The 25,012-nt window shown below is 29.5% G+C and overlaps 2 protein-coding genes across 3 annotated transcripts in view; one reads left to right on the forward strand and one right to left on the reverse strand.

Annotated features, from left to right (window-relative positions):
• Positions 1–221: 221 nt before the first annotated feature.
• LOC107455080 (uncharacterized) lies at positions 222–2,894 on the reverse strand. The gene has a single exon (XM_016072502.4). The coding sequence runs from the start codon at positions 2,347–2,349 to the stop codon at positions 1,408–1,410; it is 942 nt and encodes a 313-aa protein (XP_015927988.1). The 5' UTR covers positions 2,350–2,894; the 3' UTR covers positions 222–1,407.
• A 3,075-nt stretch (positions 2,895–5,969) lies between these two features.
• LOC107455078 (arylsulfatase B) overlaps positions 5,970–25,012 on the forward strand; it is a 32,022-nt gene continuing 12,979 nt past the window's right edge. The window contains exons 1-9 of one of the 2 annotated variants that reach the window (XM_043056367.3): positions 5,970–6,160; positions 9,113–9,224; positions 9,423–9,474; positions 10,671–10,774; positions 12,720–12,829; positions 20,697–20,779; positions 22,225–22,326; positions 22,646–22,709; positions 24,799–24,896. In XM_043056367.3, coding sequence (XP_042912301.2) covers positions 6,004–6,160; positions 9,113–9,224; positions 9,423–9,474; positions 10,671–10,774; positions 12,720–12,829; positions 20,697–20,779; positions 22,225–22,326; positions 22,646–22,709; positions 24,799–24,896 — 882 coding nt within the window. In that variant the 5' untranslated portion in view covers positions 5,970–6,003. Of the gene's footprint in view, positions 6,161–9,112; positions 9,229–9,422; positions 9,475–10,670; positions 10,775–12,719; positions 12,830–20,696; positions 20,780–22,224; positions 22,327–22,645; positions 22,710–24,798; positions 24,897–25,012 lie in introns of both variants that reach the window. The other variant, XM_071188140.2, reaches the window with a different exon arrangement.

Below are 25,012 nucleotides of genomic sequence, written 5' to 3' on the forward strand. Positions count from 1 at the left end.
ATTAGACTTCGCAGTTAATACTGCGCCTGCGCAAATTAACCAGTATTGTTAGAAATTAAAAGATGTTCCTTTCTACAACAGTTTTTTGTAGTCTGCAAATTACTTTTATAACCTAAACATTACCTTATGTTTAAACAATCTAAAAAATATCAAATGTAATTGTATCAAACATTAAAATAAGAGCATTTTATGAAATATAAATAGTCTATGCAAGTTAAATCGTTTTCAACAATTCAATCTTTATTCAATTTAAATCTTTAAATTTAAATAAAATTTCTTGCGAAATAGAGAAATTATAAATTCCTTAATTATAAAATTTTTAAACGTTATAAGTTTACTGAATACCCACTTTAAAAAAAAAAAATGTTTACTTATATTTTTGTAATTCTTGTCAAAAATGAAGTCATTTTAAGTTTAATCCATTTTTTTAAACATTCATTTTGAGCTATATTATCCATTGCCAATGAGCTATATTGTCCATTGTCAAAAATGGATTTTAAATAAATTGGAAATTTGACTTACTTGGTTCATGCACCTTGTCCGTCGAAATTAATGCTTCAAAATTACTGCCAACCATAACCTACTCGTATAAACAGCAATATATAAGGAAAATATGTGTGGTAAAAAGTGCAAGATACTATTGCTTGATTCGTGAATCAAAGCTTACAAAATTATTATTTTATACTTATAACTAATCATAGCACATTTTCAAAAATGGTAATGCATAAAATGAATATATTCACATTACATAACACAATTACTAATATATTGTGGTATATTATTTTTAATACTTTTTTTAATAAAAATTAAGTAAGATCATCCTTGACATTAGTTGAATTCATCATTTTTAATTAACAAATATTATTGACTTTAGATTTTTAAAATTACTTGTAATTCTAAATTAGATACAGATTGATCATTAATATTATGTCATTTAAACGCAATTGAAATTCTTATCACTTTGATAAGACCAGAGTGGTCTTATTAAAGTGATTATCATCCCATTACCATATCTACTTTATCAATATGAATTAAAAATTTGAAGAAAATATAATACATAGACTTTTACACAAAATAATTTAAATATGTGAATTTTGTGGATTTGAATTTTTTGATTACCAAAATACAAATTTTTATCAGAGTTTAATTTTCAAAACTCAGCATTTATATAAATTAAATTATTAATTTTATATACATAGAAACACATTTTGTTTTCTCGATTTTTCCAAATCATGCCTTTATCACAAGAAAAACGTTCGTATATTTACAAACCATTTTGATAATACTTGGTTGTGAATTGAACAATTTAAAACGTATCAATTATCACAATGAACTCGTCTTTTACATCAAAACAAGTTTCCTATAAATAAAAAGTAAATAAAAATATTTGAGCTTTTAGGAACATTTTTAATAGTCACTTCCAAGTAAGCTTCTTGTCAGTTGCCAAAACGAAAAAGAATTAGTTTCAGTTTCAAAAGAATTCATCGTTTGAAGAACACCACTGATTGTTTCATGATTTTCTAAAGCATCTAGAATGTTTTTTAGAATATTAGTTTGCGAAATTTTACTGTTTGAACTCTCCAACAATTGCTTCAATACGCTAGACAAATCGTGAATCATGTTTAGTTCCTCCGAGCACGTTCTTTTATTGTCATTTACAAGGAATATAGTTTTTTTTCTCATAAGACCATTTTCAATCACCAGTCTGTCATGAACAACAAATATATTATCTAAACCAAAACAGTTATACCGTAATCCTTGAAGCAATATGTACCTAAGAGCTTCACAAACATCTGTTGTCAACCGAATAAAAAATATGTCTGGAATCATTTGATTTCTGTTGCAAAACACATTCCACAGTTGTTCTAGAGAAGCATAAGGTTGGTCGTAAACATAAAAAACGTTTTCAGTCGTTAGATCTTTCACAGTGGCACAAATGCACATTATGTTTTTATGTTGTGCTTGCACCCATTTTTCATGGCTATATATTAGCTTTAAATCTTCCACTGGACTATAACCATAAGAAATCATGTATTCTTGTCCATCTCTTAAACACATCACACGATATGTTAAAGCTCTGTGGAAGAAATTTAAGCTGAAAATATCGCAGAAAGGAGCACATTCTATTTGTTCGAAATCCATTGTTGTTAATTCAGTGATATACTGTGCTAAACGCTTTGGTAATGGAAGTTCCATAACACATGTTGCTAACCTCCGTAGAGTTATGCATTTCAAAATAACGTTCTTACAAAGTTCTTCTAAGCTAAATGTTATATTTTTTGATTGAGATTTCAGAAATGGAGAGTAGCAATGTACTCCAGGGCCAGCACTTTCAAAAAGTACCTCCATAAGTTAATTCGTCAATGTTTCATTAATAAAACACTCTCAACCGATGCTTTGAATGAAATGTCATAGTAAGCCATTAGGTGAAGACCCTTCTACCTGCTTTGGCAGATACACAAAAGTTTGGTGATTACGTCTCAGTTGGCTTTTGTGTTGTAAGTATTAACGGTTGCGTCACTTTCATAAAGCACGTGCTCCGCTCTCCTCTTCAAGTTCTCTAAATAGAAAGATTCGGCCAAAGCCCTTGCGCAGTTGGCAAAGGATGGACAGATAATCCAAAAGATTCTTTCGTCGGCAATCCAGGCATAAACACTGTCTCGATCTTAGAAAAAGAAACATCAACAGGATTATGCAACATGTTGTGGTTTCGTCAGCATTTTTTCTTTTTTCAAGGATGGTTCGGAGTATTTTTTATTTTAAAAAAACACTTAGTTAGTTGAAGACTTTGAAAATAGAACGTTTCAGTAAATGTTTTAAATATTCAATGAAAAGCATTTTTTTTTCAGTAAAGAATTTATTTTTTAACACTTTTAACTAACTGCGTTTTAGGTTACTTAACAACACATCTTGCCTTACAAAGAGTAAGATTGTGTCATTGACATCTCTGACACGCACTCTAATGTATTATGCTTATTGCAAGTACGGTTGTCGTGGAACCTTGGTCTTAAAGGAGCCCTATTTGAGTTTATAACAAGAAGTGAAATGTTTATTAATGATTTTAAAACAAAAATGTCAGAGAATTTCTTTTTTTATTTTTAAGTATTTAGAAAAATTAAATGAAATTTAATACTATAATTTTAATTTTACTGCTACTTTCTGTACATTATATTCTTTAAGATAGGATCAATGAAAAATTTTCTAAATGGATCAATTTTTTACTTTCACAAATTTGATTATAAATTCAAGAATTTTATCCTAGAAGAATAAAAAAATAAGTCTTAAATATAAGATGGAATTCAAATAAATAAGATTTACAGCACTTTTTCATGGACGCATATATGAATGAAATAAAGGTTTCCAAATTTTAAATGGCTTTTTTTCAAAACAATATTTTTTATACTTTCAGTGAAGATAACTTATACAATTTTCATTAGATTTGCTAAAAAGTATTAAAATTTCCATGGCATGCAGATTTTTTTTCTTTCTTTTTATTTTTCTTCTATGAAGTGCTAATAGTTGTTGATTAATTATTCTTCTGAAACACTGCGTCCAATAGATCGACAACATTTGGTGCAATTTTGTTAAGGTCGGAATTTTGTATAAGCTAGATGGGCTATAGCTTAGGGCCTTGAGAACTGCAGGGGCCCCCAAAACTGAAATATCCTTTTTTTAAACATTGCTCGCATCCCTTCAAAGTTTGCAAAAGCCCCCCGAAACCCTCAATACAGTTTTTTTCATTGTTCAGAAACAGAAAAAACTTTTAAATATTATTTAAGTCATAAAATTGCACCCAATGTTCAATATATTGGTCACTGGGTTTTAAAGGGTTATACAGTTGAACTCCGCTATCGTGAACCATACGCGAGCCCAACAGTACGTCTACAATAAACAATGGTTCTCTACACTGAGAAAAAAAAGCATATGGTCAAGACTACCAGAATATGGTAAAATTCACCGTATTTTTAGCTTCATGGGAACACCAAAAAGGTTGGTACTTTAAACCGAAGCACTTTAGTGATAATTTTAGTAAAATTAACAATGAAGTATTGTTTTATAATGTGTGTTAATATTTGATAAATTTAGTTATCAGTTTTTTATTTTGTATCAGTTTTGCATTTTTCACTAAATGTGTGGTAATAAGAACTATAATTTTGAAAGCCAGAAATTTTGGTAAACCATTTACCATATGAACAGAAAAATTACCATATTAAAATTTTTTTTACTAAAAATGTCTTTACCATAGAGTACGGTAATTTTGCCAGAATTTTATATGCGTGTATCCAATTTCTTTGAGATCGTCGGGCTACCGAAGCGGGGGTGCCATCCCCTCCACAGAGGATCAAAATTGTGATGGCATGTCTTCGGATCATCCTCCGGGATGTTTTCCAGGCCGTCGCCAATAGCCCATTGTGCAGCTCTAGTGCGACGTAAATTAACAACAACCAATTTCTTTGAAAAAAATATTTTTTTAGCATAATGCTGGAAGTAATGATTGCGTTAGTACACAATTTCCTTATAAATCATTAACTAACTAGGGACAGTAAAATTTCCCAGCAACGAATTTCTTCTTAGAACAAAATTTTTATTAAAACGTTAAATAACATACAAAATATTCACCATATAATGAAGTTGAATAAGTTACAAGAAGTTATAACGAATTTTCCGACATCCTCAGATTTTTGGAATTATTCTGATGTTTATCTTCTTGGTTTTCTTTTTCTAGAAAATTACAATTTAAAACCGGAATTTCTTTGCGAGCAATTAGTTGTCTTATGTGCATTTGTTGAAATACCCGTATTATTTATTACAGCGATAATACGTAGCAATAGAACTCAATAAATAAAAGGAAATTACTAGCAGCCCCTTTATAATATCTATTAATGTATGTTATTATTCTTTTCATCAAAAGTCAAAATTATTTATTTTTGAACTTATCACATAAAACTGAAAATTTTGTATCTTTTATTTAAATAACTACTAAAATGAAATTTAAGTTCACTATAAACAAACTACCCAATCTAAACACACTTCTCTTCTACCCACTATGAGCGTTAAAAAGAAAACATTAGTAAACACTTGGTCGCAGAATTTTTATTTATCCTATTGTTAATACTTTTTTCATAATTTTTTATCAATTTGAGTCAATAGAAGTGAAAAATATTATATTTAGCATTTTTATAATTTATGGTTTTGAAATACAGTATGAAACACCGTTGTCTTTTTTTGCGTTAAAGGTAAAATCTTCCACACGCGGCTCTCTTCCAAACAATAATTTTTCAAATTTATACTTATTTCCAGTTATTCAGATATTGAAACAGTTATTCATCATTGAAGTTTCTTTAATTTACGAAATCAATTATTATTAATAAATTTATGAATACGAATGAACAAAAATTTTCAAATTACTTTTTTGGATTTCATATTTTAGTACAAATATAATCCAGATAATCTAACAGATTTTTTACTAACTTTTATACTGTTTTTTATAATTAAAAAATACCAAAATATATTTTAACTTGCAATTAGATCGTCAGAAAAAATATATAAAACGGACACCGATGTCCCATCTGCATCGAAGAGTTAAATAGCAGTTCAGACAACACCCCTAAAAAAGTTTACTATAACTGAGTTTCCGCTATATCTCGGGATCGTTATAGCAGGGTTGGGGTGTAATAACAGTTCAGACTTTAAACAGTTATATCACAAGCTCTTTTCATTTCTACATAACTGTAGTTTTTCTTTGCATAGCGTTTTCATAATAAGCACATACGACGCAGTCTAAAAGTGAGCAAAACTGTACCTAACAGTCGCGAATAACTGTTACAACAGTTATAAAAGTAGTAATTATTCGCTAAAAAACATTATTTATATAATGGCAGAGCCTTCAAAGATCAACCTCAAAGTTAAACACTTGTTTGACAGGTTCGAACATCGGAATTCTTCGTACCAAATACATTGACCTTTTGATTAACTCTAAGCCGGCATTTTTCTAATTTAAAGATGGGGGAAAGTTGGCGATTTCTTCTTTTTCGTTTAGAAATCATGAAGAGCTTAAGAAAAACTATTTATATAACAATTTTAACGTTATTGAATATTAGCAATTTCATTCATATGGCGCAAAGACCTCACATATTTTTTATAGTTGCTGATGATTTAGGTGAGTAATTTCATGGCATGAATATTTTTAGGTTTTTAGTTTTTAAATAATATTATTTAATGTTTTTAGTCATTTTACCCCATTCACATCTGCACTTTTTTTGATGAAAAAAGAAGCAATTTTTTTTATTGTTTAGAACAAAAACGGCTTAACATAAAAATGTCTTTGTATTATTATCTTTTTTGTTATTATTATTCTTTATTATATATTTAATTATTATTATTTTATTATTATTATTATATTATTATTAGTTTTATTGTTATTATTTTCCTTATTTTTATTGCTATTATTTCTATTGCTTTTTTTAATTATTATTATTATCATTATTGTTATTCATTATGATTATTATTATTATTATTTCAATTTTTACACAAGTAAATAAATTCTACTTTAAGTTGATATGATTTTCTTATGTTTTTTTCATAAATAATTAATTAGATGACGATTATTATATGTTCTTTCTTTTAACTAAATTCCATTTTCGATTTTTATACAAATTTTTCGAACGAACGAATTCTTTTTTATCGTCTCTCAGAAATTAAATATCAGAAACTTAAAGAAATTAAAGATCAAAAACATCACTACCATTTTTCATTCGTTACTACCCCTTTAACGATAATCGTTTGATAATATAGAGGTTAATGTTTTTTTTAATGAATTTAGCTGTTTTCAAAACCAAATGCCTCAAATAATAAAAGTTTAATTTACTTCATTAACACCTACTTTAGTATAATGCAAAACAAAAATTTGGATCATTCCTAATTATTTTAAATAAAAAACAGCTTTTCGCTAGATTCATGGTCTCTTAAATGACAAACGCTTAACAACACCTAGATTATTATTATTTTTTTATGAATCAAGCTCGTTTTAAAATCAAATGCCTCAAATAATAAGGCTTTATTTCAACTTACGAACATCCGAATTTTTATATCACAAAAAGGAAATTCAATTATTCCGAGTTAGAGCCGCAGTAGCTCATGGGATAGAACATTCGCTTCCAAAGAGATGACTGGTTGATGCAAATTCTGCTTCCGGCTCACACCGACCACAGTGCTGACGTAAAACATCCTGCTGTCGGGCTAACCGAGGGAGGTTTTCATAGTTTTCCTCTCTGTGTAACGCAAGTGCGGGTTAATTCCCTCAAAAAGTCCTTCATGAAATATAGTTTTTTCCAATGCTTGATTAAAGAGTTCCCTTGTTTTTTGAGTAAAGCTCAAATTACAAGGCTACGAAGTTGAGCGTTGATAGTCTTAAACTCGGAATTTGGGCTGTTCAGCGCAGATTATAAAATTAAATAAATTATTCCGAGCTGTTTTTGATCCAACGCTTTTTCTTCGTAAAAATTCGTAATTGATTTCTTATGGATAAGCGTTTGACAAAATAATACGGTATTATCTTAACCCACTTGCACCCGAATTTATCTAGCATAGTGAAAACTCTGGGTATTCCTTAGTATTTTGAATCAAAATAATTTTTTAGATGTATTGGACTGATTTTAAAACCAAAGATTCAAATAATAAGCCTAATTTAAAGCCGTGGTGGAAAGCTGAAAATTACAAGGCTACGAAGTTGAGCGTTGATAGTCTTAAACTCAGAATTTGGGCTGTTCAGCGCAGATTATAAAATTAAATAAATTATTCCGAGCTGTTTTTGATCCAACGCTTTTTCTTCGTAAAAATTCGTAATTGATTTCTTATGGATAAGCGTTTGACAAAATAATACGGTATTATCTTAACCCACTTGCACCCGAATTTATCTAGCATAGTGAAAACTCTGGGTATTCCTTAGTATTTTGAATCAAAATAATTTTTTAGATGTATTGGACTGATTTTAAAACCAAAGATTCAAATAATAAGCCTAATTTAAAGCCGTGGTGGAAAGCTGAAAATTACAAGGCTACGAAGTTGAGCGTTGATAGTCTTAAACTCAGAATTTGGGCTGTTCAGCGCAGATTATAAAATTAAATAAATTATTCCGAGCTGTTTTTGATCCAACACTTTTATTTCCGTAAAAATTCGTAATTGAGTTTTTAGGGATAAGCGTTTGACAAAATAATACGGTATTATCTTAACCCACTTGGATCCTAATTTATCTAGCATAAAGAAATCTCCGGGTAATTCTTAATATTTTGAATCAAAAAAAAGTTTTTTTAGATGTATTGGACTGATTTTAAAACTAAAGATTCAAATAATAAGCCTAATTTAGAACCGTGGTGGCTCAGGGGATAGAGTGCTTGCCTCCCAATGAGGTGAGCCGTGCTAGAATCCCAGCGATGGCTGGTCAATACGAATTCCGCACCAACCGCAGTGCTGACGTAAAATATCTTCAACTGTAGACGAATTATAGGTTACAATCCCCTTGCCATCGGGATAACCGTGGGAGGTGTGGGTTTTCCCCTCCATGTTATGCAAATGCGGATCAGTTTTATCAAAAAGTCCTCCATGAAGACAAATTTCACCCACTACTTGATCCAGGAGTTCCCTTGTCTTCAGGGTTGGGCTCAAAATTATAAGTAACTCAAATTGAGTTGGCTGTTCAACGACGGTTATAAAAAACAAAAATAAAAAATACGTCTAATTTAACACACAAAGGACGAATTTCTATACTGCAAATTGTTCTCATTTGTAAATTCGTAATACGTTTACATTTTATTCATCTACACATTTTTTTTCTGCTAGCTAAGCTTTATATATAATAAAAAATAACCTTTGCATAATTTCATATACATTATAATTTTTCTTTTTATGTATATATACATACATAAAAAGGAAAACTATAATGTATATGAAATAATGCAAATTTTATTTTTTTATTATATCTATTTTATTTTGAGTTTTGGTTTTTTAATTTGGTCATATATTTATTTTGGCGAATAGAAATGTTTTGCTAAAGTAAATGATATCTCCTCAAACAATAACGATGCGTTACTAACGAATTATTTTTCATTTATAGGTTGGAATGACGTTGGTTGGAATAATCCAGACATGAAAACGCCTCATTTGGATGAATTGGCTAGAAATGGTGTTATTATGAACCAGAGTTATGTTCAACCTATATGTACACCGTGAGTACGTACCTTATTTGTTTACTTTCTACGCATTCAGGGATTACCTATAAACATTAGGAGTGACTAATTTTCAATCTGTTGAGCTTATATTTTAATGAAAAAACACTAAAAAGTTTGCTATTAAAAACAAAAGTATTTTTGAGAAGACTTTTCATGATTTATCCAACAGTTAACTAATTTTAATATTTTTTTAAGGTCAAGAGCAGCATTTATGACTGGTTACTACCCATACCACATTGGGAGACAGGTTAGATAATTTTTTTTACATTATTTTCATGTATTTTGGCTTCTTTTTTTTTCATTTTTGCAATCTGTAATCTTTTTAAGTAAAGCAAGTTTCCTCCCTATACCCCCAAGATGTCTCTAAATTATCATAGTCATCATCTTCATTAACATCTGTATCTTTTCATATATGAATGTCCTTTACGATTTTTGCAAATTGTAGAGCATTTTGTACCTGATTTTGGACAATTTCAAGCGGTTCTACAACCTTTTGTGCTATCACTGGAAGGATATAGATTCACAATATGAAAATTTCTTTCAAAAGGAAAACTCTTGTATTTATTTTGTTTGAAAATTTAGTTCTTTGTTTTTGTGACCCCCTCATTTTTTTGGTGATTTATTAGTAAGTTGAAACCTGCGCTATTCATATATTTTTTATTGGTAGCTCTTGTTGTGCCTGCTTCTTTTTCTCTTAAACTGTTAAAAAATTTCTCGAAAAATATGGTTAAAATGCAATTTATTTATTTGTTACTTTATCATATTTGATAAAAACAGTCTAATAATTACTAAAAAAAAAAGATGATATTCGAATTGTTAACTGTAAAAAAAATTCGTTTATTGAATGACTGTTTTCACCTAATATGGTTAAGCAACCAAAATTTTATCCGGGCCAATTAGACCCCCCTTATGAAGCCACTTAGTTCCTTGCAGCTGTATACAGTGTGCCAGAACAATAACGGACCACCCTCTATAACTTTCGATCTGATTATCGATCTTCACGTTTTAGTACTAAATCTTAATGATTTTAGGGAATAACCTCAAATATGCTAATTAATTAGTACGGGCGATATTTTAAGTAACAAAATCAGACACAATAACGTACTTTCGCTGAATAAATGAACCTTTTTTCAACGGATTTGGATTTCTGACCCCCAAAACATAAGGGGTAGCCGCAATCTGAGAATTATGGTCCTCGTAATTTGGTCAGAAGAGCGATCCAAAGTTTGGTTCGCTTAATATTAATTTTACTCTTAGCGTATTTCGCCATATCTTGATCTATAAATTTCGCTATATACTTAAAAGTTGGCAGTTATTGTGTATGTTCCAATACCCTATACTCAAATTTATATTACATAAGTTTGCCACAACAGTTGACAAGCAATCAAAACAACTTATTGAAATCTTAAAATATTTTTCAATATGAGAGCTCTATTTTTTTAGAACTGTGTGGTCATAGTTTTGGAACCAACAGGAGTGTCTATTAAATACCCTTTCTTGTCTCAGAAATTAAAAAATCTTCATTATTCAACTCATATCATAGGAAAGTAAGTTTTGATATATTTTTTATTTATTTCTTATTTTAATTTTTATTTATTTATTTAATTTTTTACATAATTTGCCAATATAACTAAAATTATAATAGGTTTTATTTAATAACTTTTATTAAAAATTAGAATATTACAACTTAATAAAAACTTAATAAACTTAATTACTATAATTCTTTTTATGGAAATAATTAATGCAACTATTAACTACAATAACTTTTTTTAACTTTACTCGCCAATAACTTTTTTACATAACTAGTCGCAATGATTAATAATTGCAATAACTATTTTTTTTAAAAATTTGAGTATTTTGACTCTAACTGCAATAACTTTATTTACGTTATTCGTCAATGTAACTAATTGTCATTATAATTTTATTTACATAATTTGCCAATATCACTAAGAATTATAGTAACTTTTTCTATATAACTCGTCAATATAACTATTAATAACACTAACTATTTTTATCTAACTAGTTAATGCGACGAATAAGTACCATAATTTTTACTGAACTCTTCATTAACTTTTTGTCGTAACTAGTCGTAATGATTAATAATTCATGTTACTTCTTTTTTTTCAATATTTGGTTATTATAACTAAGAACTGCAATAACTTTTTTAACGTAATTTTAAATATAAGTAATAGTCATCATACTTTTTTTTAACAAAATTTGTCAATAAAGCTTATAATTACAATAACCTTCTTTTTTAAACTCTTCAATAAACTAATAATTACAATTCCTCTTTTGGACGTCTAACTTGGACAGTTCGATGTCTAAAAGACCAGAGAAAACTTCACGATTATGTTCCCTGCTCATAAACATACGAATAAACAGTTCATAATAAGGAAGCGCCCCCAGCTGCGTACGATGGCATTTTCGGGCATGAGTTCCCCTGCAATTTCAATTTAGATAATGTGCCACAACTCCCCTAGATCTTTAGTGTATAATTTATGCGACTACCTGTTATATGTAACGTTTTTAAAATTGTAAGTTTCGACAAAAAATAGACAAAAAAAGTCATTTAAAAAATATATGTAGCTTGGAGATTTGAAAAATGAGCGACATAAAAATAACCAAAATCCGTTTAAAAAATTTCATGCAGCAAGCAGAAAATAAAAATTGTTCCTTAGTTATTTTTGTTATTTTTATAATAAGGAACAGTGTTTACATTTTAAGCAAATAAATCTAGAAATGAGAAAATCCGGATAATTCCTATTTTTCCAAAAACTCAAAAAGACTAAAAAAAATTTATGAAACTGAAATTAAAAAAAAAAATTTTTTAAATAAATAAAGTCCAATTATTTAAATTTTAATAGAAAATTTAAGTCAAGCCCATTTGAACTGACAAGAGACACTCTTTAAAATATATACATTATCTCCTTTATTATGAAACTTCAAGGAGAAAAAAAAACTATGGGAACTTGTAATTAATTGTGGCATTCACCCTGCTCTTGTTACATCTTGATCTTGTTTAAATAAGTTGTTCCCTTATGACACCATAAATACATATTTTTACTATCATTTTCAAAAATTAAGAGAGAAAAGTATACATATTGATTGTCACAAATTAATACTGGGCTAAGAAAATAAACATAAACACTACTGAAATCTGACAAATCATTATTGAGGAGGGCGGATGTGCAAACATCAAAACCTGTTTGATTGCCAGACAAAACTTGGAGAACTTATTATCATTTTTCATTTCTTTTCAGTTTCCTATGGCAATCAAACATGCTTTGATGTTTTTTTTATCTATCCTTCTGAAAGGTAATTGAGTGGATTTCTATAGCGTTTTTTTCTTCATAAAATAAGCTTTTATTTGGTGAATCCTTCGAAGCAATAAATTTGCAAAGTATGCGAAAATCCTATCATTTGATAAACAGTTATTCAGAGTTTAACTTCTTTATGTACTGTACAAATTTTATTTAATAATTTACATTACAGATGGCATCTAGGTCACTGTAACGATTCCTACACACCTACCCATCGAGGATTTGATTCATTTTTAGGATTTTACTATGCAGAGGGGGATTATTATACCCACACTATAGAAAGTAAGGCTCACTCTATTACATTTCTTTGCTATATAGGATGTTCTTAAAGACAAACTTTTATTCTACATATTCTACTTTTATTCTATTCATCCTATATATATATATATATATATATATATATATATATATATATATATATATATATATATATATATATATATATATATATATATAGGGTATGGGCGATTCCATGAAAAAGGGGAAAAGCATCGAAAAATTCAAATAAGAATAATGTTATTATTTTGGATTTTTTCTGAATTAGAAAGGTTTGAAGTTTGATAATTTATAAAAAAATTTCTTGAGAATTCAGTATTTTAGTGTTGGTAGCCCATTGAACATTGGCATTTGCTTGTTCTGATTTGGGTGAAGAACATGGTCAGATTCTGAAAATCAGTAACTTAACATTATCTTCCTATCAAAATGTTCCAAAGAATAAATATTGTTTATTACACTTAGTTGAAATATTGTGCAGTGTTAAAATAACTTTTTGTTGCTAAATTCACTTAATTATATAAATTTCAACTAAGCATTAATGCATGTAACGTAAGTTACCAAAAACTAGGAAAAGTTTTTATGTGTAAAAAAAAACATGTGATACAAAAGTAAGAATATTATTTTTTCTTTCTTAGAGGCTAGCACTAAATAAGTAGCAATAGTTTTTTTTTTAATATTATTTATTTATTGTTTTGTGCACTATTCAATCTATGTAACGTAAGTTACTGACTTGCATGTAATGTAAGTTACCAATGTGAAATGAGTTCATTTCTTTTGAAAATTGGCATATAAACTAAATAAGATGTATCCAGCTACAATAACAAAGTTTAAATAAATAAACACTGCCTTAGGATATTAATTTTATTGAAAATCTTTGCATAAGTCATTTTATTGGGTGTTGGCATTCATATGTTTTCAAAGTTGGACGAAATCTCTCTACAAGCTAATGGTGGCAAGAAGAAAGTACAAGCACGTTATCTTCTTCATTCAGTTCGAGAAATGTACCAAATGTTTATGGGAAAAAAATCCAGAATGCAAAATTGGAAGACTAAGTCCTTTGAGCTCCGTCCAAAGCATGTCTTGCTTAGTAGCAAACCTCCTAGAAATGTTTGTCTTTGTAAGTATCACGAAAACTTCGGATAAGCTACTGAACCCTTCAGAAAATTCCATAATGTTCCATCTTACGCAATACTTCAGAAAATTATTTTTATGTTCAGAAAAAACAGATGAGTGCTGGTCTGGAGAATGTGTGCCGGTGGATATCAAAAATGTTCACATCTGGTCAGATGGGCCAAGGAGTCAGTTCAAGAATCGAACTTACCTGTTTTTGAGATTCATCATGGAAAAATATTGATGTGGAATTATTTTGCCACGTCACACGGCAAGAGTCCTGTTGATGGGACAGGTGGATCTATTAAAGGAAGTGTAAGAAATGTCGTATAGAAAAGAAAACATATTGTCATCAATGCCTCTGAGTTTGGGGTAGCAACACAAGAGCATTGAACAAAAATAAATATGGTAGAAATCGCACCAGAAGATATTAAGAAGCGTCAGAAAAAGTTAATCTGTCTAGTCTATTCTCAAAAGCTCCACAGATTAAAAACATTAAGCAGATCTACCATTTAAAAGTTCAAGAAGGTATACCAGAAGGGTTTTTTAAGTGAAAGATGTTGAAAAACAAAATGATGAATCCAAAATAAAAGCTGGAGATTGGTATATGGTTAGATACGAGGAAATGTTTTATCCTGGTGTGGTAATGTCTGTTGAAGAGCAAGAATTTAAAGTCAATGTAATGGCTGCTGTGGGAATCTATTGGAAATAACCAGGAAAAAGAGATGAAATATTCTACCAGAAAAAAGGCATGGTGAAAAGAATTGAGCCCCTATACTAGTTAATAACAGAGGACATTACATGTGTGCATAGTAATGTCTGAATCAAGTGTGTAAATCAAAAGTTTTTTGAGTTTACTTCATGTACACTTTTTCTCCCTTGCACTATACTGTTTAAATATGTTAATTTGCATTTGTACATTACTGGAGTAAAAGTTTGATGCAAAGGGAATTTCGTAACGTAAGTTACCCATTTAAAAAATTATATTTAATTTAACTTTTGAAATAAAATCCTAAATCTAGGCATAATAAATATTTAAACATGTCAGTAAAATGATACATATAATCTTAATCAATTAACATTTGTATAAGAACAGAATTTTGCCTTCAAGCATATTGCAAATTTATGCCATTCCTTTTTCAGTAACGTAAGTTACCACACTAGTTTTAGGTTTTTACACTGCTTAAATTGAAAAATATTAATTATTCTAATTAGTTTCCTTTTGGTTTTGATTGAAATTTTAAGAAATCACTTTATTTTAGATTGTGTATTAGTATTATTTGTTTGCTTCTAAGTTCTCAGTGCAATAAAGTTTCTGTGAATGTAACGTAAGTTACCATGGAATAGCCCGTATATATATATATATATATATATATATATATATATATATATATATATATATATATATATATATATATATATATATATATATATATATATATATATATATATATATATATATATATATATATATATATATATATATATATATATATATATATATATATATATATATATATATATATATATGTATATAATACAATTTAAGACATAAATACAAAAATAATGAAAATCGAACTAAAAGTATAGGATATAAAATTCCAATCTGATACAGCGCCAGGCTACTAATGTCATAGCTGGAAAAATACTTGAAGAAAATATTATAAGATGATATAAATTAAGTTTTTACCTCATAAGAGAACTAAAAGTATCAGCACAACAGAAGAAAGCCGAAATCATAAACACGAAATAACAAACTAAATAACACAGCACTACTGGAAATAGCAAAACTAACTATCAAAAAGGGAATATATTTAAAAAGAAATTATAGTGGAAGCAGTGACATACATGGTAGCATCGTGATCCCCCTTTAATTTCTTTTTAAATATACTTCCTTTTTGATAGTTAGGTTGCTATTTCCAGTAAGGCTTTGTTATTTAGTATGTTATTTCGTGTTAATGATTTTGGTTTATATTCTAAGGTTGGTTTGTTTGGTTTGGTTTATATATATATATATATATATATATATATATATATATATATATATATATATATATATATATATATATATATATATATATATATATATATATATATATATATATATATATATATATATATATATATATATATATAAACTGCTGTTTGTAGAAAATGCAACACCATGAAGGAATCATCAGAATCAAATGAAATTCGCAGCAAATGTCAATTATAGGATATTATGCAAATTAATAAAGTTTCAGAGCCATCGCGCGTGCGTGGCGCGCGCAGCGCCCTCTGAATTGATGCTGAAAGCGTATAAATAAAGTGCTGTAGCGGGACGTTGAAAATAGTCTATGATTATTTGTTAGTGGCAAACGTTTAGTGAGACCTGAGTATGCCTCCACGACGGAAGAATAAGAAATTCAAGCAACTTACGGAGTTTGAACGAGGGAGGATAATCGGCCTTCGAGAAGGAGGATTTTCCTATCGCGCAATAGCAGCTCGTATGCAGCGGAACAGTTCCACAGTGATGCGAGTTTGGAAGCAGTGGACCGACGAGCACCGAACAACTCGAAAAACAGGCACTGGACGACAGAAGGTGACGTCAGAGCGCGATGATCGACACCTGCTCCGCATGGCGGTGAATGATCGCACAGCTTCCTCCAGGCAGCTGGCAGCACATTGGTCTACTGCTACAGGTGTACAATTGTCGGCTTCGTCAATTCGTCGTCGTCTGCTGCGCCGTGGATTGCGTGCAAGGGTGCCATTATACAGGATTCCCCTCACGGCGGATCATCGACGGCTGCGTCGGCAGTGGGCTCTTGAGCACAGAGACTGGCGAGCTGATTGGCACCAAGTTGTCTTTTCAGATGAATCACGCTTCAATTTGTGGACCCATGATGGCCGTGTTCGTGTTAGACGTTATGCCGGTCAACGCTGCCTTCCTGAGTGTATTATTGAACGACATAGTGGTCGAACACCCGGAGTTATGGTCTGGGGTGCGATTTCGTATCATGGACGATCCAATTTGATACGAATTGAGGGTAATCTCAATAGCAACAGATACGTCCGTGAAGTGCTACAGCCCGAAGTCGTTCCTTTCCTTCAAGGCATCCCTGGAGCTATCTTTCAGCAGGATAATGCACGCCCACATGTTGCGCGGACTGTTAGAGACTTCTGTTCAGCACAACGCATGCAACTTCTTCCTTGGCCTGCTTATTCGCCGGATATGTCGCCTATTGAGCACGTGTGGGATATGGTTGGTCGGCGTCTCACTCGTGATCCGCGTCCTGCAGTTTCCAAAGACGAACTTTGGTTGCGCATACAAGCGATATGGAATTCTCTTCCTCAAGCAGATATTCAACATCTGTTTGACTCCATGCCACGTCGTATAGCAGCACTTATTGCAGCGCGTGGTGGCTGCACCAAATACTGATTTCGGACGCTTAATTTGTTTCTTTTGTTTTGAAAATTTCATCATTTATTTGTATCAGTACAAGTCGTTTCTGCATTAAATTTCATTTGATTCTGATGATTCTTTCATGGTGTTGCATTTTCTACAAACAGCAGTTTATATATATATATATATATATATATATATATATATATATATATATATATATTAGGGAGACCGGGAAGTAACGTAGTTTTGGTGCACTTGATATTTGTTATCAAGATTTTATTTTTAATCAATAATGTATTCACCCTCGTTAGCAACAACCTTTATACAAGAACCATGTCGGATTGAAAATTAATCGAAAAAAAATGAATTGGTTTGTAAGATTGACGAATATTGAATGCGCCGAAACGACATTACTTTCCGGTCCCCCTAATATATATATATATATATATATATTAGGGATTTGATGGTGTAGGGTGCTTTTGCATACGACACAAGATTCTTAAATTCAATAAATTTTCAATGCAGGAACATTTAAAATTTAATTCTACTATAAGCCTTCGCCTAATCCTCTAAGTAACCTACCATTTATTAATATTTATTTCTCTATGTAATTTAATAAAAGGCACTTTTAATGGTTTACAGTGTAAAATCGAATATAGTGTTAGATTTAGTACAACCTTACAATTTTTCCTAAATAGTATGATTGGGGAAATATTTTTATCTTTTATAATAATAATAATAATAATAATAATAATAATAATAATATAGAAAAATAGCTGATTCTAAATATTGATAACAATAATGTAGGGGCTAAAATTGGGATGTTTACTGTTTCATGTAACTTATTTCTCTTTTATTTACACATTTTTGAACATTGGTAACAGAGAGGAACATAATGCAGATTGAAGTTAATGTTTTATTTTTTTTTTTTTTTTTTTCATTTTATGTTTCAAATCAAAAGGTGCACTGCTGTTTTAAATTTTATGTTAGACCTGTTAATTTCAGTTGCAGCTGAAATTTTTATAAGTAAGAATTTAAAAGTTTAATTTTTAAGAAGGCTTTGAGAGTTTTTAACAAAAATAATTAAACAATTTAAAAAAACTGACGTAGGACATAGGAAAAAATAAACTTGGATAAGTTCAGTAAAAGAATAGTAGATCGAGCAAGAACATGCATTAACCCTTTGACGCAAATGGGACACTGGGGTCCCTGTTACATATTTTTTCTGACACTCTAATTACAGGCAAAAATGTATTTTGATATTTTTTAATTATAAAAAAACTGTCTAATAGTTACTGCTACATTTGTGAGATTATCGGAATCATATTTGTACTAAAATATAAAATTAAAAAAGGTAGTTTGAAAAAAAAAATTTCATTCATATTCAAAAGAATATCAATAATTGATTTTATAAATTAAGGAAATTTCAATGATGAATAACTGTTTTTCTTAGATTGAGATAACTGCAGATAGGGTCAAAAATATTAAAAAAATTATTGTTTGGAAGAGAGCCGTGATTGAAAAACTTTACCTTTAACGCAGAGAAAAATACTGGTGTTTTATGCTGTATTTCATAACCATAAATTATTAAAATGCTAAATATAATATTTTTCGCTTATTTTAATCTAAATTAATTCCAAATAATGAAAAATATGGCTAATAAAAACTCTGCGTCTAAGAGTTAAGAGAATAAACAATTTCAAAAAATACTTTAAAAATTTTTTTTTAATTTTTTTTAAATCAAAGTTATTTTCTACGTAAAGAAAGTTAGAAAAAATATTTGGGTCATATAACATTTTCTCTATGGCTCTCTTAATAATCCAGGATCAAAATTGTGATGGCATGTCTTCGGATCATCCTCAGGGATGTTTCCCAGACCGTCGCTGATACCCCATTGTGTAGCTCGAGGGCGACGTAAACAAACAACTCTTAATAATCCAATAATTAGAAGTTTATTGTAAAAATCTTGCAATCCACGTTTACTGTTATATTACAAAAATAAAACTATTTTCTCCTTTGTAGTCCACTTAAATAGCGTAAATTGTAAGAATTTTTTTTTCTTTTTACTGTTCTATTTTTATGGATTTATGTATATCAGACTGTTTTCTATTTTTAATTGGCGATAAATTCTATTTGGCGGTAAATTTTGCTGATAAGTTCGAGAAACAGTTGAAGTTTTTATAGTCATCCAGTGCAGCTTCAGTTCTGGTTGAAATGTGGTCAGTGTAGGTGCAGAAAAAATGGTTGAACAGATAAATGGTTGAATTTTTTATTAAAGATTTCTGATTTAAGAAACTAAATTTGATTTGGCAAAATAATGCCTATAAATTCTGCTTTTATTCTGATGCGATTGAAACTTGCATTGTTAACCCGAACAGAGATCTTGTAGAAATATGATTCCTTAAGCTAGTTGGAAAATGATCGAAATTTTGATTGTAAAATAGGCATTTGAGAAAGATAAAAAACAAGTGAGTTACGTAAAATTTGTATAAGATTGAATAAAATAATTGTAAAGTTCTATTATTTTAAAGTTTCGTAGTTATCTACGCAAACACAAAAATTTACATTTTCAAAAAATGCTATGATGCTTGAAAAATTCTTTAATGTAAGAAATTTTAACAAAATTATTAGCTCGATTGCAATTTATACCAGAATAGTATATATTAACAATGGTCTGATGAAATTTCTCGTTCATTTATTTATTGATTTAGATATTATATGAAGAAGTTTGAAAAATTTGAGTTTCTACAAGTTCGTTTATAAAATTTTATGAGAAACAATAACGGAGATGTTTGTCTCCTTTATTGTTTTGAAAGTTTTCCTGGTTGAACGTGTGTTTTGACGCAAAATTCGTATCATATTTTTTTATTGTGTTGTATTAATTTAGATCACAAAATCAGTGAAAAATATTATATTTAGTATTTTAATAATGTATGGTTATGAAATACAGCATGGGACACCGGTATCTCTTTCTGCATTAAAGGTAAAATCTTCTAAGCACGCCTCACTTTCAAATAATTTTTTTAATTTGCAGTTACTTAGATCTGAGAGAAACAACTATTTGTCATTGAAATTTCTTTAATTTAAGAAATCAATTGATAAATTTTTGAATATGACTGAAAAAAGTAATTTTCAAACTATTTTCGTTAGATTTTATATTTTAGTACAAACATAATTCCGATAATATAACTATTAGACTGTTTTTATAATTGAAAAATAATTTGTAAATAAAACGTCAGAAAAGATATATAAAAAGGACACCGATGTCCCATCTGCATCAAGGAATTAATAATATTGATATATTATTATCATTTAGCTGTTCTTAAGAAATTTATTTTCAAAATTTCAAGTTTTAATTTTATATGTTTCAACCTTTAGAATCTGTTCAAATTTGGAAAGAGCTATTGGACTTTCATAAAGATTTAGAGCCAACAAATGCTTACAGAGGCATATATACAACGGTGAGTGAATAAATTTTAAATTTTTATTATGTACAGCTTTATAATTGAATTTTTTTACTGAAGATTAGTTTAGTATATCCTTTTCACTTTTGAAATTTAAATGGTTTTCATATATATGATAAATTCGAGTTCAATGATAAATTCTCACAGGACAAAATCTCACATTAATTATTCGCCCCACATGGTTGCTAAGTTCTGGACTTTGCTCCGTAAAGATTATGCTTGTTTAATGTTTAAAAAAGTAAGCGAAGTCCTTGGTTTCAATTTTTACAAATTTGGGTTTAACATCGAAAAGGTGCATTTTGCGCTGTGTCTATTATCTAAAATACACCTTTTGAGTTATGTTCATTTTCTTAAATACACTTTTTGAGCTACATCCATTTTCTTAAATACGCATTTTGAGCTGTCGAATTTTGAGCTCGCATTTTACAACTATGTTTATTTTCTTCTAGCGCGCATTGTGAGCTGTGTTCATTTTCTTAAATAAGGATTTTGAGCAATGTCCTTTTTCTAAAACAGGTATTTTAATCTATGTCCAAAACAAAACACTGTCCGACAAGCTGTTGATACCTATTTGAAAGTATCTTTCAAAACATTTAAAATGCAATGTTGTTGCATAATCAGGATAAGGAAAAATGTAGAGGCTGTTATTATAAAAAGCTGAGGATTAATTTTTTTGGGGGGGTTGGGGGCAAAATTTGCCCAACGCAATTCTACAATCAGCATTTTTGGAAAATTGTTCATTATCAACTTGTTTCTAGATCAAAAACATGGTTTTTACAGAATTTATTTTTAAAAAAATTTTCAGCATCCTCCGAACCAACTTTTGTAAGTTTAAGTAAATTTTTTAAAATAAAATCGAAAGACAGACAAAAGTTACTAATCAATTCAGAATTGATTAACAATTTCAAAAAGAAAAACGAGTATTCAGATAGTAACAATATTAATAAACTGATACCTATGTACAAAAAAATTTATTTTCAACCCGACTTTGTTCGCAAGCAGGTCGTTAGGCTACCGAAGCGGGGTGCCATCCCCTCTACAGAGGATCAAAATTCTGATGCATGTCTTCGGATCATCCTCAGGGATGTTTCCCAGACCGTCGCCAATAGCCCATTGTGCAGCTCTAGGGCGACGTAAATGATTTATAACAATCAGCCGACTTGAAAAAAAAATAATAAATTTTATTTCATTTATAATGTATTTAAACATTTATATTTATAAATTTAATAATGTATTTAAATAAAATTAATCTAAGAACTTTTCTCGGGAAATCTCTTTCTTTTTTTAAAGAAATTTCACTTAGGCGTTTTGTCATAGGACAACCATTTTTTGTATCAATATTGCAAATTCAATTAATATTGTCTTATGCTCGATAAAAGTGTGTTTTAACAAAATTAATTGTGTTATTTTAGTATGAAACAAGTGCACATTTTATTTTACAGGATGTTATGAAAACAGCCGTTACGGAGTTGTTGTCGAAGTCAGATCCAAATGTACCCCTTTTTTTATATCTTCCTTTTCAAGCAGTCCACTTCCCATTGCAGGTAAAAGTACTTTCATCGCAAATGTCACCTCATTTAAGTGCATGTTGTTCGTTAGTCCCTTTATTTTGGGTACGTAGTATTGTAAGTTTTTTCTTGTACGTTGGCGCAGCATAACCGCATCCGACTCTTGTGGTATAGAACTCTGCATTGTATCCAACTTCTTCCAGTATTCAATTGTAAGTACTGCGTATGTAACATGATTGTTTTGATCACTTTTTCCCCTTTATTATTTTTAAAAACAATTATTATTCTCAAATCCCAATGTGTATTGCCTATATTCATGCTATAAAATATGTTAAATATTAATTTTTAATTTCAGGTACCAAAAATATATGAAGATCAATATATGAACGTTAAAAATAAAGAAAGAAGAATATTTAGCGGTGAGTTCGATCCTGTAATTTTTCCTGTTTTTTAAACCAATTAATCTTTAAAATTCCATTATAATAAATTTTTGTATTGGAAAAAATTTAAATAATATAAGTGAAAGGTGGGCAACATGAGATTTTTTTATGTTTATATAATGTATAAAAATATGTAAATATATGAAGATCAATATATGAACGTTAAAAATAAAGAAAGAAGAATATTTAGCAGTGAGTTCGATCCTGTAATTTTTCTGTTTTTTAAAGCAATTAATCTTTAAAATTCCCATATGATAAATTTTTGTATTGGAACAAATTTAAATAATATAAGTGAAAGGTGGGCAACATGAGATTTTTTTATGTTTATATAATATATGAAGATATGCAAATATATGAAGATCAATATATGAACGTTAAAAATAAAGAAAAAAGAATATTTAGCGGTGAGTTCGATTATGTAATTTTCCCCGTTTTTTTAATGTAATTAATCTTTAAGATTCCATTATGATAAATTTTTATATTAGAACAAATTTAAATAATATAAATGAAAGGTGGGCAACATAAAATTTTATAATATTTATATAATGCTCCCATCATTATATTAATATACTGTCACATACGCGATTGGTTATCAATTATAATCCTAGTAGCCAAGCAAAAAAGCTGGAACAGGAATTGTCAGTGTTGCCTGTGACTTTAAATTGGTTGGACTACACTTTTTTTCTTTTTTTAAATTTAAACCTGTTTTATTTTTCCTTTGTTTGTTTTATACAAATTACTCAAGGTCATCGCTAAATAATTTATAGCATGATCAATTAGTTCCCTAATTATTTGCTCTGATGCTGTTTGAGCAGTGTACGATTGCTTTTAAAATAATGTGCATTCGGGGGCTTGGTTATGTGAGATAGGATGTTAGATCACGTATTTTGAAACCATGTTATGCAGATTGGCGACGTATCTACGCAGATTTGCTATGTATTTGGAAGGTAGTGAAATACGGATCACACATTTTAAGTGTATCAATTTATATTAGAAAAATATTTTTATTTATTTATTTTTAATAATTTTCTGAAGAGTTAAAAAAAAATTCTACCTGATAGCAGTAAAAGAGCTTCTAAAACAAACCATTTTGGATTATATATAATTTACCTGGTTACACGTTGCCACAAATGGTGGCTATAGTCGTCCGATTTTTGGCGATATATAGGCAAATGGCGGCTATAACCATCCTCAGAGTGTATCGTTTCAAACAAAAATCTCTTTTAATAGATGTTCTAACTATCACTTCTTTTTTAAAACAAATTTCTATTTTTCAATATCAGTCATTTTTTATAACTGTAGTTGAACAGCAGACCCAATTTTGGGTTTACGACTACAAACTCCGTAACCTTGTAATTTTGAACCCAATCCAGAAGACAAAGGAACTCCTGGACCAAGTACCGGGAAAAATTTTTCTTTGTGGAGAACTTTTTGATGGACCTAACCAGCATTTGCGCTACATAGAAAAGAAAACCATCCATGGTTAGCCTGATGGCAAGGAGTCTCTAACCCGTGATCCGTTTATTACTGAGGATATTTTACGTCAGCACTGTGGTCGGTGCGAGCAGAGTGCAGAATTCGTATTGACCCGTCATCGCCAGGATTCAAACCAGGTTTACTTCATTGGAAGGCGAACGCTCCATCCTCTGAGCCACCACTGATCATATCAAAATCATTGGAGAAGTTGTATCTCAAATCTTTGAAAATCATCGAATTTAAAATAAATATCACGTAAATTTTTATGACCCGTTGACACCCTGGCCATTTTTAATTGATAAGAAAAGAACATCATTAGTACGAAGTGTTTATTAATTTTTCAGCAATCAAGATATCCTGTAAGTTTATCTGGAAAGAAAAATTCGAAATGAAAACTTTTTTCTGTATTAAATATGAGAATATTATGCATTATTGCAAATTTTTATTCCAATTCTGAGAATTTTATGTCATATTTAAAAGCTTTCTTAATGTTTTATTAGAATTATTTAAAAAAATTAAACTTTTTAACTGACTTTAATTGTTTGGAATAATTTATCACTGACTAAATTAATTATCATTTGTAACTTTACAGGTATGGTTACAGCTTTGGATGAAGCAGTTGGCAGTCTAGTCACTGATATGAAAAAATACGGGTTCTGGGACAATTTTCTGATAGTATTCATTTCAGATGTATGTATCCAATATACTTTTTATTTATTTTATACAATAAGTTTAACCGCTGCATCTGATTACAAGCCCACAGTAAAATAAAAGGAATTAGCACAGTAGGCAATTTTAAATTTAAA

This window comes from Parasteatoda tepidariorum, chromosome 12 (genome assembly GCF_982258835.1).
Source record: "Parasteatoda tepidariorum strain Cologne lab strain chromosome 12, Ptep-v5.0, whole genome shotgun sequence".
In the NCBI taxonomy this organism is placed as follows: Eukaryota; Metazoa; Arthropoda; class Arachnida; order Araneae; family Theridiidae; genus Parasteatoda; species Parasteatoda tepidariorum.